General features: G+C 37.9%; 1 protein-coding gene and 1 long non-coding RNA gene across 10 annotated transcripts; one reads left to right on the plus strand and one right to left on the minus strand.

The window, feature by feature from the left end:
• The first annotated feature begins 1,145 nt into the window (after nt 1-1,145).
• On the plus strand, nt 1,146-13,152 carry LOC130505746 (putative fatty acyl-CoA reductase 7). Of its 9 annotated transcripts, none has more exons than XM_057000343.1 (18): nt 1,146-1,311; nt 1,572-1,664; nt 1,803-1,906; nt 1,992-2,197; nt 2,702-2,802; nt 2,880-3,072; nt 3,166-3,327; nt 3,443-3,524; nt 3,630-3,896; nt 3,971-4,098; nt 10,821-11,512; nt 11,725-11,847; nt 11,937-12,083; nt 12,171-12,277; nt 12,371-12,429; nt 12,523-12,575; nt 12,810-12,870; nt 12,960-13,152. In XM_057000343.1, the coding sequence occupies exons 2-11, from the start codon at nt 1,589-1,591 to the stop codon at nt 10,969-10,971; spliced, it is 1,470 nt and encodes a 489-aa protein (XP_056856323.1). In that variant the 5' UTR covers nt 1,146-1,311; nt 1,572-1,588; the 3' UTR covers nt 10,972-11,512; nt 11,725-11,847; nt 11,937-12,083; nt 12,171-12,277; nt 12,371-12,429; nt 12,523-12,575; nt 12,810-12,870; nt 12,960-13,152. The 9 variants fall into 9 exon arrangements, with proteins under 9 accessions (XP_056856323.1, XP_056856324.1, XP_056856325.1 ...); XM_057000344.1 differs by having other exon boundaries at nt 12,523-12,558; XM_057000345.1 differs by having other exon boundaries at nt 11,725-11,824.
• A 1,230-nt stretch (nt 13,153-14,382) lies between these two features.
• Nucleotides 14,383-14,896, minus strand: LOC130505747 (uncharacterized). Its single transcript, XR_008941794.1, has 2 exons — nt 14,691-14,896; nt 14,383-14,594 (listed from the first exon to the last, which is right to left on the minus strand). It is a non-coding gene; the product is annotated as an uncharacterized LOC130505747 (long non-coding RNA).
• Between the last annotated feature and the right edge of the window lie 152 nt (nt 14,897-15,048).

A 15,048-nucleotide genomic window follows, 5' to 3' on the forward strand; every position in this document is an offset into this window, starting at 1 on the left:
TGAAAAGCGTTGATTATTTCGCCTTTCGGTGATAAAAGAAAACAAGATTATTTTCTCCGAAACAGGAACAAAGAAAAGCATAGTACTCCGTTATGAATTATTTATTAGGTTGAAACTTTCTAGATAATTGCGTGCTCGTGTCGTGGGGTTTTGCAATAACGAATTTGCATTAAAAATGTCAAACAAGTTGCGTGAGCAGTATGTGACTATGTGACAAGAGAAATGGTTATGAAGACTTGAGAAAAATATTTTCTCGGAGTATAAATAATTAATGTTTTAAATTTTGTGTTTATTTTTGAAAGATTAATGTTTTAGATGATAGTTAATACATTTGTATTTATTATTAAAACATTAAACAATTGTAAGAATAACCAAAATGATTAACAAAATAATTTATTTGTTATTTTTAATGTGTGAAATGGCTAAAACATGGACCATTTTGCATCGAGAGAGAATAAGTACTAGACTAATAGCTAATCGGCCCAATCGAACATTGAATTCATAGCGATCGTCGAAACGTTTGAGGCTTGATGGATCACCATGCTTAGGGACGGTTAATCTGACCAACTATATCAAGACATGTCTTGTCACTGACCCTTCCGGTTTCATCGCTAAAGGTAATTCTTTGTTCAGTACTCTCCGTTGCTCATGTAATGCAAGAAATCAACCGAGTAAACATTAGAGCAACTTTATTTATAATAATTTCACTCGTGTAATTCGTGAATAATAGTAAGATACAAAGATAATTGAGCTATAGTTATCAGATTGATTGATAAAACAAAGATATTATCTAATAAAATAACAAATGGTGAAAATGTAACGAATAAAAGAACTGACACAAAACAAAAATGAGATTGGTTGCACTCAAAACCAACAAGTGAAGGTAGCCCTTCAAACATGCGCTTGTCAGAAATGCAAGCAAATTTCCTTTCGAGAGGTCTCCTTTTTGGTCGCTAACTACTACATTTTAAAAAATTTGCTTTTGGTAAGAGACAAAAAGTTTGGTAGGAATTGAATTTTTGATAAAGGAGTAACTGAAGGTGGTTATTGGTTGGTTGTTGTTGGTGATGAAGTTGTTGCAAATGGGAAGCATGGGCAATTAGTTGATTAACTCGAACATGATCTGAATATAAAAAGATTTTTAATAGCAAGAAGATTTCGAACTACTAAAGAGAGAGCGAGAGAAACTACTAGCATATATCGAAAGGCATCGTATTCTTCGATAATATACAAAGCCTGATGGCATTGCAGAGTTCTTCAATAATATTTTCAGTAGGTCTCGAATTTGGCGAATGGAATCGATTATTACAGGTACGTCAATCCTAACATGAGGTTCTTGATAGTAAAACTGATTTAAGAATCAATTTTTTTTTTTTAGTATTAGTTAATTTCAACTTGGAAGGGTGTATTTCATCACGTTTTACTTGTTTAATAGATATTGAATTAGATTAGGTTGGTGCTATAAATTATATATAAATGTGTTATATATAGTGCTACGTACGGATAGCTAGGATCACACATTCTCAGCAACTAATTAAACACTTCATACTTCCTCTTTGTTCTTCATTTAGGTTTTTGAGTTTCAACTATGGAACCAAGTTGTGTTCAGTTTCTTGAGAACAAGACAGTTCTCGTCACTGGCGCATCCGGTTTTCTTGCAAAAGGTAATAATCTTTATACTCTCATATACCATGATATATCAGCAGTTGAATATATTTCGAGCTTGAATCTTTTTAATGGAAATTATTTACCACTAAGTTTGTCATTAATTGGAATTTATTGTTCATCAAAAATTTTAACAGTTTTCGTGGAGCGAGTTCTGAGATTGCAACCAAACTTGAAGAGGCTTTATCTCCTCGTAAGAGCATCCGACAACAAGGCCGCGAAACAACGGTTACATAATGAGGTGTATTTACACACACGTATAACCAATTTTTTCGTTAAATAATTCATACAAATTATATTTTCTTGTTTGATTACTTTGTAAACAGGTTTTTGAGAAAGATTTGTTTAGGGTGTTGAGAAAGAATGTTGGTGATGAACGTCTAAACGCCTTAATATCAGAGAAAGTTGTTCCTGTTCCGGGTGACATATCACTGAACAACATGGGACTGAGTGATTCTAATCTCTTACAAGATATGATGCAAGAGATCGACATCATTGTGAATTCTGCTGCCACCACGAGATTCGATGAAAGGTATACACATTTACTTAATCGGTAAAAGAAAATTATTAGATGTGGATGTTCCACATCGTGTAAACATAGTGTCTTTGGATAATATATATGAGTATGGGCAATCTTTCACTTTTGAACTAGCTTTTGGGTGTGCATTAGGTCCATCACTAATATGGTATCAGAGCCCATGGTAAAAATCCAACAGATGATTTCACATATAAATAGTTATCTACGTATTTAGCCTGTAAAAATAGCTAATCTTGCAGTGGTATTTCCGAGATGTTGGGCTTGGACTGTTTCCGTTGGACCGTTTCTCACCCACATCTCGAGAAGGGCTATTAGATGTGGATGTCCCACATCGTGTAAATATAGTTTCCTTGGGCAATACATGTGTATGAACAATTCTCCACTCTTGAGCTAGTTTTTGGGTGTGAGTTAGGTCTATCACTAATAAAAATGAAAAACATATATCTATATATTGTTATTGCCATATTGATTAGCTTTTTATTTTTGTATTTGAAAAAGATATGATGTTGCTCTTGGAATCAACACACTTGGACCTCTCAATATCCTTAACTTTGCTAAGAAGTGTGTGAAACCGCAATTGCTTCTTCATGTCTCTACAGGTGAATCATTAATCGAAACCTTTTTATATAAATCATGTCTACCAGCATGGTATAAAAATATTTGTTTTCTTTTCCAGCTTATGTTTGTGGGAAAAGATCCGGGCTCATACTAGAGAAGCCTTTTGCTATGGGGGAAACTCTCAATGGAAAAAACAAGGTAGACATCGATGCGGAAATGCGATTGGTAGACCAGAAATTGAAACAACTCAAGAAACTAGGTTATTCGGAAGAAGAAACCAAACAAGCCATGAAAGATCTCGGATTGCAAAGGTACCGTTTGTGTACCAGTTGAAATGCCAAAATTAGAAACTTGATATATACTGTATAAAGTAACTTAACTGAGGCATATATAATGTTAATTAGGGCAAAGCTTTATGGATGGCCAAATACATATGTCTTCACGAAAGCAATGGGAGAAATGCTTCTTGGATATTGTAGAGAATCTATGCCTATTGTAATTATACGTCCCACAATAATCACAAGCACTTTCTCCGACCCATTTCCTGGTTGGGTTGAAGGTATAAAGTAAGTTATCACTGACCTACTTTATCATTTCAAGTTGATTGTTATTTATTTTTTCATCCAAGTATTTGATTTTATATTCTTACACGACTTCTTTGTGGTTATTGTATATATGAAGAACCATAGACAGTGTGATTGTTTCACTCGGAAAGGGACTGCTAAAGTGTTTCCTTGTTGATCATATGGCAGTATGCGATCTTGTAAGCTTACTAAGCACATCACACTAATAATATTATAATACATGTAAAATAAGATTCTATTTTTACTAGCTCGATTCTAATATGAAAATACATGTATATAACAAGATACCCGTCGATATGGTGGCGAACGCTATGATTGTGACCGCAGCAGAACATTCACGTGAGTCAGGGAGTCATACCATATACCATGTCGGCTCATCTTACCGGAACCCAGTGATGTATAAACAGATTTATGAAATTCTTAATCGTTTTTTCATGGAAAGCCCTCTGCTCGGTCGCAATGGTTTGCCTATTGTCCCAAACGTTACAATATTATCCACAATGGCTAGCTTTCGTGTCTACACGAGCCTTCGTTATAAATTACCTTTACAGGTATACATTTTTATATGAAGGGCGGTAATATTAAAATGCATTCTCTCATATTAATTATATTTTTTTGTTTTCAGATATTGCGATTACTTAGATTAATTTTTCCATCGCAACTCGGAGAGAAATATGAAGTTCTCAATCGTAGATTAAATATAGCGATGAGAATGGTGAAACTTTACAAGCCTTATGTAATCTTCAAGGGCATGTATGTACCTATATAACTCTCACATTTCTTCCAACTTTCCATTTTTAACATTAGTTTTCATTGGAGTTATTCTTGGGTTCACCCCTAAAGTGAACTTAGAGGTTCACTCAACTAATAAGAATCACTCATTTCACGTACAATTGATATTTTTTAAATAAGGAAACAAAATATTGTCAAGTTATATTATATTTTAAAATAAATAAAATAAAAATAAATAAAAATAATAGTAGTTATAAAAAATGATTTAAAAAAATATATTTTAACATTTTCAAAAAATAAAATAAACCCTGAACCCTAAATCATAAACCCTAAACCCTTGAGTATACCCTAAACCCTTGGATATATGCTAAACCCTTGGATAATTTTAAACTCTAAACCCTAGACTCTAGTATATGCAAAAGAAATTTAGATATTTTAACGCCCTCATCGAAATACTAAACCCTAAATCATAAACTCTAAACCCTAAACTTTTGGATAAACCCTAAACTCTTTTTCGGATTAAGGATTTGGTATTTTTAAGATTTAGTGTTTAATATTTTTAATTTAAATTTTAGAGTTTAGGTTTAGTGTTTTGATGACGGATTTAAAATATTTTTAATCTTTTTTGCATATATTATTATTTTTATTTATTTTGACATTTTTATTTTAAAAACATAATATAACTTGATAATATTTTGTTTCCTTATTTAAAAGATATCAATTGTGAAATGAGTGATTCCTATTGGTTGGGTGAACCTCTAGGTTCACTCTAGAGATGAACCCAAGAATAATTCTTTTCATTGGTAAATGGTAAGGATATATACATTATCGATTTTTTAGTATATTTTATTTTGTGGTTGCGTGGGCATAATTTAAAAAATGATATATAAAGACCTAGTTAATACACGTACCTATTACTTTTTTTTTTTTTTTTTTTTTTTTTTAACTTTTATATTTCCGATACCATTTCTGAAGAATGAAAGTAGAGTTTTTACAACATTTAAAAACAACAAGATATAACTTTAGAAATGCATAATCATGAAACACACTTGAAGCAATCTTTCTTTTCTTGATGCCTTATCTTTGAAACCTATCAAACCAGATGCATAGATAGGTCTGAGATCGATGCCTTGTTGAATGTAGGGACCTTTGAGCAGCTGAATCTTCCCTGTCGAGTGAGTATAGTTTAGTGCGGAGCTGCAGTTGCAGATCCTTCACAACCATGTGTGAAGGTCGGGAAGTGTTTGTGTGGATCCTTGAGTTTCTCTCCTTCCAAAGGTGATAAATAGATGCCTGGAAAATAAGGTGTAAGATGATCCTCATTTTTCCATTAATCTGAGAAGAAGAAAGCCATGCCACGATGTCCTGGAGTTTTTGAGGGTGTTGGAGCGATGTTCTTGACAGAAGGTCTCTCCAAACGCTGAAGGAGTACTCACATTCAAAAAATAAATGAGCGGAGGATTCATTGCCAACACCACAAAGCAAGCAAGTCGGTGAGACTTCCAATCCCCATGAAATAAGCCTGTCGCGAGTGACCATTCTGTCTCTCATGACCAGCCAAGTTATAAAAGCATGCCTCGGAATCCTTTTTTTGAACCAAACGGCCTTGTGCCAAGATACTGAAGGGGGACTCGGGTAGAGAGTAGCATAAAACAGGGAGACTGAGAACTCAGAAGCCTGACCTGTCAAAGAATTCCGCCATAGGTAAGAATCCTCGTCAAGGACAGATGCTTGGGGTGCCTGGGGAGGAAGCTCAGCCCGAATAATACGGAGAATCGGGTGTCTGCTCCTGGAAGAGATATTCCAATGGCCATTAGAACTGATGGATGATACAGAGGCTTCCAATGGGATACCAGAAACCATAGGGCCAAGAGAACCTGTCAGAGTTAGTAAATCTCCATTCTGGGTCCAGTTGTCATGCCAAAATGAAGCATTTCTACCCGAATTTACTTGACACTGAATGTAAGGTCGCGCCTGTTCTCTCAGGTCCATCAACCATCTCCAAATCCAACTTCCTGTTGTAGAAAAATCTGCAGTCCAGAAAAGATTTGATGGGATATAATGTCTCTTCACCCAAGCAACCCATAGTGAATCCGAGCCAGCAAAGAGTTTCCAGAGAAGCTTAATGCCATTGACCGTATTCAAACCAGAGATACAGCGCAGACCCAAGCCCCCACTCTCCAAAGTAGTACACACAGATGTCCAAGCCACTTTTGCTCCCCGAGCCGAATCAGGAGCTCCTGACCATAGAAAGGCATTCAAAATCTTTTCCAATGCCTCGACACATCCCTTTGAGAGTGGATATACTGAAGCCCAGAACCTGATAATATTATAAAGAACAGACTGAATTAATTGCAGACGGCCAGCGAAGGAAAGATGTCTTGCTTGCCATGAAGTTACACGAGATCTGATCTTATCCAGCAGGGGTTGATAATCCATTATCCTAGCCTTACGAGAAAGCAGAGGGAGGCCGAGGTAATTAACTGGCAGGGAGCCTCTTGATATGCCAAACTCAGCAGCCATATTGGATGAGACCGTAACATCCTCTCCGTTAACAAACACACACGTTTTGCGGAGGTTTAATGCTAATCCCGTTTTTCCCTGAAAGTCTCTGAGCACAGATAATATGCCACGTAGGGAGCTAGGGGTGCCATCAAAGAAAATGAGCAAGTCGTCCGCAAAGCTTAGGTGAGTAATCAACGGGTCTAAGCAATCCGGGTGAGCTCCAAACTTGCCTTCTAGGACAGCACGATCCAATTCTTTTGATAAAATGTCCATCGCCATAACGAAGAGTGAGGAAGAGATTGGGTCACCTTGTCTTAAGCCCTTTTCACCAGCGAAAAAACCAGATAATTCTCCATTTACAGCTACAGAGTAGTAAGGTGAAGTGACGCACTTCCGAATCCAGTTGATGAAAATCGCAGGCAGATTGAAAGCTAGTAGAATGTTGAGAATGAACTTCCACTCTATGCTATCAAAAGCTTTGGATATATCCACTTGCAAGCACCCCTTTGTTACACTTCCCCTCTTGTGAAAATCTGCAACTAATTCAGAAGCCAGAAGTACATTGTCTCCTAGCACTCGACCTTTGATGAAACCCACTTGGTTCAGTTGAACCGAGTCCTGAGTAATTGTTTTAAGCCTGGCCGCCAGAGTTTTTGAGATAACCTTGTAAACTGTATTACAAAGAGAGACTGGTCTGAAGTCTGTCAATGCTGAAGCGCCAACAAACTTTGGAATCAGAGAAATCACAGTTGCATTTGCCTGCCTCGGCATGGAAGAGGTGATAAAGAAGTCCTTAACCGCAGAAAGAAGATCTCTTCCCACTAGATCCCAAGATGAAGTGAAGAATTCCGAGGAAAACCCATCAGGTCCAGGAGCCTTACATTTGGGAAGTGAGAACATAATGTCTCTGATCTCGTCATTTGTAGGAATAGCCACAAGCGCTCCAGATTGCGTAGGTGAATGACGGTAGGGGTGAATCGCTTGAATATAGGCAATGTCATAAGGTGTCACAGCCACATTTGATCTTCCTTGAAGGTAGGAGTAAAACCGGATGACCATATTTTTTATCTCCTGCCCATCAAAAACTCGTCTACCATTTGCATCAGTGAGGTAGTGAATAACATTCCTAGAGAGGTTTGCCTTGACAGTCTTGTGAAAGAAGTCAGTGTTCAGATCACCCTTAGTCTCCCATCTGACCCTTGACTTCATCTTAAAAAAATTCTTTTCCGCTGCAGCTAACATGATCCAAGAATCCCTTGCAGCTGCTTCATCTTGCACTAGTTGCTGAGTCGGACTAGTCAGGACCCTCATCTGAATCTCTTGAAGGTTTAAAAAAGCCTCTTTAGTTCTTTTTTCTATATCACTGAAACCGGTCCTATTGATTCCTTTGCAGCAAGCCTTTGCTGCTCGTAACTTCTGATAGAGAGAGACAATAGGAGAAGAGGATAAGACTGGTGAATTCCAAGCAACTTCCATCAGGGTTTTATACTCTGGGTGAGAACTGAAGAAGGTGAAGAAAGTGAATCTGATCTTCCTATGAACGTGCTCATCCCCAAGAGTGACAATGCAAGGAGAATGATCTGATGACCCTGGAGCGTCAAATATAGCGAGAGAGTTTGGGTACCTCTCCAACCATGCCTCGTTGATGAGGGCCCTATCAAGTTTCCTCAGCCTTGGGCTAGTTGGACATAAGTTTGACCAGGTAAATTGGCATCCTCGGAAAGCCAGATCAAACAACTCACTCTCAAGGAGACATTCCTGAAAATCATTCATGCCACCAATAGAGAGATCCGAAGGGAAAAGAGAGTAAGCTTCCGCAACCGAGAGAACCTGATTAAAGTCACCCATGAGGAGAAGCGGGGAGTTCCGGACAATTGGGGATAGCGCTATCTGTCTGATAGAGGTCCAGAGAGGTAGACGATCACTCCTTTCATTGTAGGCATATATAAAGCAGACAGTTATATTTTCCCGCGTTCTCGGATCGAAAAAACTGCAAACCATCATCTGCGGAGATCGGAAGTAGACAGCCACCGATAGAATAGGATTCCAAATCACAACAATTCGACCATTTTCCGCCTCTGGGCTATGATTTGAATCAAAGTACCAGCCTGGTAAGGTAGAAGATAATAAAGACTCAAGAACATCTTGCTTCACATGTGTTTCCAAAAAAGCGCCAAACATTGGCCGATTAATATGCATCCAATTTTTGACATCCGATTTTCTTCGATCGCCATTAAGGCCTCGTATATTCCAGCAAAAACTCTTCATAAGAAGACAAAAGGGTGGTGATGAAGCACTTAGGCTTCGATAAAGAGAGGAGACTTCCCATTGGGTGAAGGCTCCCTCGTAACCACTATTGGAATATCTGACTGCTGTTGCAAAACAGAATGCGAAGAAGAATCGTCAAGGTTGTTGCAGAGTTTTACCATAGCTTGTCGTTGTTGCCTTCTGATCTTTCTCTTATCTTTTTCGGAGGAGAAAGGCGGCAACTCTGCTTCTGCAGCTGCAATTCGTTTCCTAAGAATCGATTGAGCAATTCTTATAAGTTCCTCTTCAGAGTCATATTGAGAATTAGCACAAACTGGAGGCGAGCCGCGAGCAGCAGAGGGGCCAGGAGTGAGAACACGATCTGGAGGAGTTTTGGCCCGTGGAGTAATCTGAGGAGGTGGAGATTTAGCACGGGGGGAGGGTGGTCGATGCCCTACAGGGATCCACTCACGAGATCCTCCAGCGAGATGAGGAGATAGTGAGCCATTTCTTGTGTTTGGCAAACTCCTAGTTCTTCTGATTTGAGGCTTAGCCGTCTGCAAAGAGGACCCATTAGAAGATCTGGCAGCATTTGAGGCTCGAACTAATCTCTTTGAATTTGGTGAGCCAGCAGGAACAGAGTCAGAGGAAGCAGCAGACTTGTCTGGAAGAACAGGAGGAACAGCCGGAGGTGCATTCCTGTCTGCCAAAGTTTGTCTTGTTAGCGGCTGACGATCTGGGCATCGAAGTTCAGAATGCCCGTACTCCGAGCAGATTTCACACTTATGAGGAAGCTTTAAATATTCTGCTGAGACAAGAACAGAATTCCCCAATTTGTCAACCACCTTTACCGAATGAGCTCTCTTGCCATCCAGCTTGATAGTGACTCTTAGCTTTACCGCGCCATTTGAATATGGAGTGATCTTTGGGAACTCTGATTGTATCGGAAATCCAACCCCTGTAGCTATAGTGCTAAAACCCTGAAGAGTCCAAAGTTCTTGAGGAATACCCCGGAAAAGTATCCAAACAGGAGCATACTCCAACTTCATTGGAGTCAAGCTGATGTTTGGGGACCATTCGAAGACAGAGAAGGCACATTTGCCCGAATGCCACAATCCAACATCTAATACCCATCTCCTTGCGAGCTCACATGGAATGAATATTAAGCAAACATTTTTTGAGTGGTATCTAACTCGAATTCTGCCCTGTTTCCCCCAAATCGGGTTCAGGTCAGCAAAAATTTTTGACGGTGAAGGAGCTGTGCCGTGAAATTGAGCGACAAGGTGACCTTTCCAAATTGCAGAGGACTTTAAGATAACAGACTCTGGTGCCTTAACAACTGGGGTTCCATCATCAGTGAAAGTAGGTGAAGCCATCTTTGTGAGATTGTGAGCCGAAGACTGAAGCTTTGAAACCCAAGATGCCGGAGAAGGCGAAGAGGAGATAGGGTTTACTGTAGTCGAGGGCACAATTGATGACGGAGGCAGAGATGGGAGGTCCGAGGAAGGGGGAGGCGAGACTTCAGGATGCAGCAGCCTCGATGTGCTCTCCTCGGCGAGTTCACCGGAGAGGTCTCGAGAGATGAGACACGGATCTGGCGGCCATGGAGGGGCAAACAGAAGCAGGGGAGAACCAGTGGAGGGGGCCATGAAGACCGGAAGAGGGAGAGATTCTCAGCGACGGTAGGTGTACCGTCACCGGCGGCGGTAGGAGGAGAAAGCCCTAATCGCCTAAGAAGTCGCCAGAGAAAGCGAGCGGTCTTTTTATTTCTTCACGTACCTATTACTTGTGAAAGGCTTAAAAATTTTTATAAGCTAATGCTTTATTATTTTGAATATCATAGCAAAATAGCAAATGTATGATTGCAAATCACATCAGATGCTAGTTTTCTATTAATTTTAATAAATTTAGTTTCAATAAAATATACTATTTGTAGTGTCATTGTTATTTATGTTCTTTTTTATGCCTAATACAGTATGTGTTAAATACAGATTCGATGATAGTAACCTGGAAAGACTACGAATCAAGAATGAAGGCACAGAGATAGATAAACTGATCGGCTCCACCTTATGCATTGATTGGGAAGATTACTTTACGAATATACATATCCGTGGCCTTATTGCACACGTACTCAAGAAATAAACTTCACATACAATTATACTACTATAGAGCAAATTCTATAGACAAGCTTGTGTTAGACTACTATATACTATTAAACTTAGACGAATAAAATATTCATAAACATTCAGAATTTTGTGTGACGTGCTATCGAATTATACATCTATATTAATAAAGTTGACATGAAACTCTCCACAAGCCTCCACCTCAGCGTACCCTCTTCCTTTTCACGCCACGTGTCGTTCTATATTTCTTTTATTCTTCTTCTTTAACGCGCGACGCTTCTCTCGCGGATGGTTTTATTATGGGTTTAGTGTTTTCAATTGATTAATGCACTGGGTTCTTATGTCTTTTTCGCAAAGCAGGCCCATATGTAGTTAGGGTTTGTTTACGATGTTGGAGATGCATAGTTTCATCGGCGTGTCTCTTCGGATCTCCCATCTCCGATCAACGCCAGTGTAACGACAGCAGTTATTGTCTATCCCATGCTTTAATCACAGCGTTGAAGTCATTTGCACCACTCCTCCCACTCTCTTGCATTTACTCGGCATAAGCATACTCCAAGGTAACCGATTGAAGCTCACCCTATAAATATGTTTGTTTCCTGTGATGAACAGTGTCACTTCTTGTCAACTTCATAACAAAACACTTCATCACCCAGATATGTATGAACGAAGCTTAGATAAACAAAATTATAAATTTTAGTTTACAGGTTTCGATTTTTCCATAACCTTTTTCTTAGTGCATGTAAGAAATCATTTTTTTCATACCCTGCAGATGATTTTGACTCATTAACATGCTGATGATGTACTCGGATTATATATGTTTTGTGCAACCGTTTAGTCCTACCAATGATATATCTTTCTCTCCGATCTTCGTAAGCCACCGTTCTATGGACATGTAATAATAATATCTTCGTAATCTTTGGAAATTCAGCTTGAATTTTTAGATTTTGAAGCTGTAATGATTATGTTCTTTTCTGAAAACAGCCTGCTGCGAAGTTCATGTATCTGGTCTAGAAGAACTTAAAGGAAGCCAAGATGTTAGGAGAGTAAATACAGCTGTATATGAGAGTAATCAGAGAAGATTGTGAGAAGTCATTTGTAGCTTCAAACTTATCATTCACGCCACTTCAAGTAAGTTTCTCAAAGCCTCTGTAGAAATAGATAATCATATCTCCCTACTTGATCTATCTGGAGACTCTAATCTTATTTACGTTTTAGAGGATGCATGGAGAATACTATGTCTGTCTTTGTTTGTTTCTTGGAGAAACAATCCATAGTGGCTTATGTCTCTGATCTGTCACCTTCTTCTTCAAGCACTGAGTATGGTAATTGCAACAAAGTGCTTAGAGTGTGTGTGTGTGTGGTACTGATGTTCTCAAACAAGATAACTCAGACTCTGTTGCTGTTGAATTATATAGTTATATCAAAATCTGCTGGTGCACAATTGGATCTCCTTATCTTGGATACAATTTATAAGGTAATACATATCATCCGTGTGCATCGAAGTTTGATTTGCTTATGTTTACTTTAGTCTGATGATTTCACATTCTCTATTTTATCCTAACTGCAGAGAGGATCCCACGACACTCGCTTATCTTTCCTGCAGGTTAGCTTACTTTGGAGGTGTGTTTTTTTATATATTTAAATGGTTTATATCTAGGTAACTTATGTTTTCTATAGACATAGACAATCAAAAGACTTGAGACCGAAAAGGGCTTTTTAGTTGGAATGACGCCCAAATTTGATCACCTCAAGGACACAGATGACAAACACTTAATTACATCATCTATCTGAAGAAGCCCTACATAAAAAGATGAGGAATTCTTATTTAATTGTTGCAATATTTGGTTTTGGTAGGGATTTCAGTAAAGCTTGCGCATGATGGCTAGATAGTCCCAATTGATCGATCTATGAAGAGGTAAAAAAAACATCACCTTGCATTTCTTATTTAGAAAACCAAAAGTATTACCTTTGTTGGTTTCACGTCTGGTACAATAATCTCTTTAGGCTGAATATGAGAAGATGAGGATGCTTGTGTGGGCCTTTTTGTCTTAAGATACAAAGGGAGCTGGAGAAAAAAATGGCAAAGGGTTTTCTCGAAGATACACTAAAAGTTATTCATTGTTTTGAACTGTCTAAAGTCGGGATGTTTGTGTCGTTGTCAAATTAAAGTTTAGTATTTAACCATTGCTTTTCAACTTTTGAGTTTTCTTGCAAAATATACATGCTAAAACAAAAACAAAAACAAAATAAAGAAAATCAGTTTATCTTAATACTACTTTATGCTTGAAATTTCGAATTATATCAGTGATTACTATCCGTTGGTCCCATCAAGTTAATTATTAGGAGGGTTTATTTTTTCAAGAGACCTTTGACTTTCAAGTAACTAATATTTCTAAAAGCTTTTAAAAAAATTCGTAAACCAAAACGCACATATAATATCACCCTACTAAACTTTCAAACTATAAATCATTCACCGAGTGAAAGATATAACCCAAAACCTTGGAAATATCTCTTACTATCAGCTCGGCAAACAATTCCATACGATCCTACAAACACCCAAAAGAACATAGCATTTTAACCTAATAACATCATACATTTCTCTAATTAAAAATACGATCCACAGCCAAAACAAAAAAAAAACATTATTAACAATCAAATAAGGTTCATCACCCCGCGCGAAGCGCGAGAAAACCACTAGTGTTATATATAGTATACCACACAGTCATATGATTTTGATGTTTTCCTTTATTTCTATAAAAAGAGTTGTATACAAAAACCCCCTGAATTATATTTAATCAGTCACTTGAATGGTCTTTTTCTTATTAAAAAGGAAGAAATTGTAATTAATATTGTATATTATATAATATCTTTTAAAGGAATTAACATTCTCCTGGAGTGTGAGCCGAGAGAAGAAACATGTGACCACTGACCACCATTGCGGATTTAAAGGGTTCTTTCCGGTCAATGCTTCCGACCACTGACAAGAAACGAACCATGAAGTGTTTTGCAAAGCGCTTGGGAGGTCCTAAGCAAATCTGTGCTCACAAACACAGCTTGGTTTCTCAATTGGTTGAAGTACAAATACGACTCCAAATTTTATAACTACGTCAAACCCACTTTCCTTCACTCCTCTCATCCCTCAAACAAACCGGAGACAATGTCCGAAACATTATCAGGGAACTGGAGACCGTTGACTTTCCAGGGAAGGTTTTGGATCCCATGTGATTGATAAACTCGAAGACGTAACTATTCATATGTTATATTGTTTACGTGAATCTAAGTATAATATACAGAAGAAAAAAAAAAACAAATTATGAAGTTTTTTGTTCGTGATATAAAATCATTTGACACATTATATAACGATAATGATAACGAAATATTAAATTTTGAAAACTTAAATGAAAAAAAACACTAACAAAAATAGCAATAATAGAAACAAAATTGTCATTTAAGAAAATCTTGATCCTACCAAGTAAGGATTCTGGAAGTAAACCAAAAAGAAGAAAGCTCACGACAGAAATGAAAATCAAATCTAATCTCAGCCTTTGATGATACATTAAGAGAAACTTTGAGATAATAATAATCTTAGAACACACGGTTAGGTGGACCCATTGTGCTCTTCAAGTACAAACACCTCACCTGCAAAACAAGGAGAAACTCTATGAGTCAGACACACAAGCAAAATGTACAGAGGATGGTGGAGGAAAATAAATAAAAAAAAGATTTTCTACTAACGTTTTGCCAGTTCTTCTTCAATAGTGAGACGAGGAAGTTGACGCTCATCTGAACATTCTGAAAGATCTGCTTCTCCTCCATGTCAAGGTTCCCAACGGCGACACCCATGCAAAGAACCTTCTTGAGCTGGAACTTCACTGTTGCCTTTGTCTCGTTCACTTTGGCTTCCAAAGACTCTTGGTGGCTAACAAGAGTTGGGAACTTTCCTGTTCGTTTGTTATTCAAAAAAAAAAAAGTCAAGAATACAAATCATAATAACAATATGATAAAACAAATGATTATTAAGTTAACAGCTTAAACATGCCTGCCTTGTTGAGACCAGGACCAAGAAGACGAGGAATCTGTTTGATAACGGATT

The sequence above is a fragment of the Raphanus sativus genome, unplaced genomic scaffold, assembly GCF_000801105.2.
Source record: "Raphanus sativus cultivar WK10039 unplaced genomic scaffold, ASM80110v3 Scaffold2551, whole genome shotgun sequence".
NCBI lineage: Eukaryota > Viridiplantae > Streptophyta > Magnoliopsida > Brassicales > Brassicaceae > Raphanus > Raphanus sativus.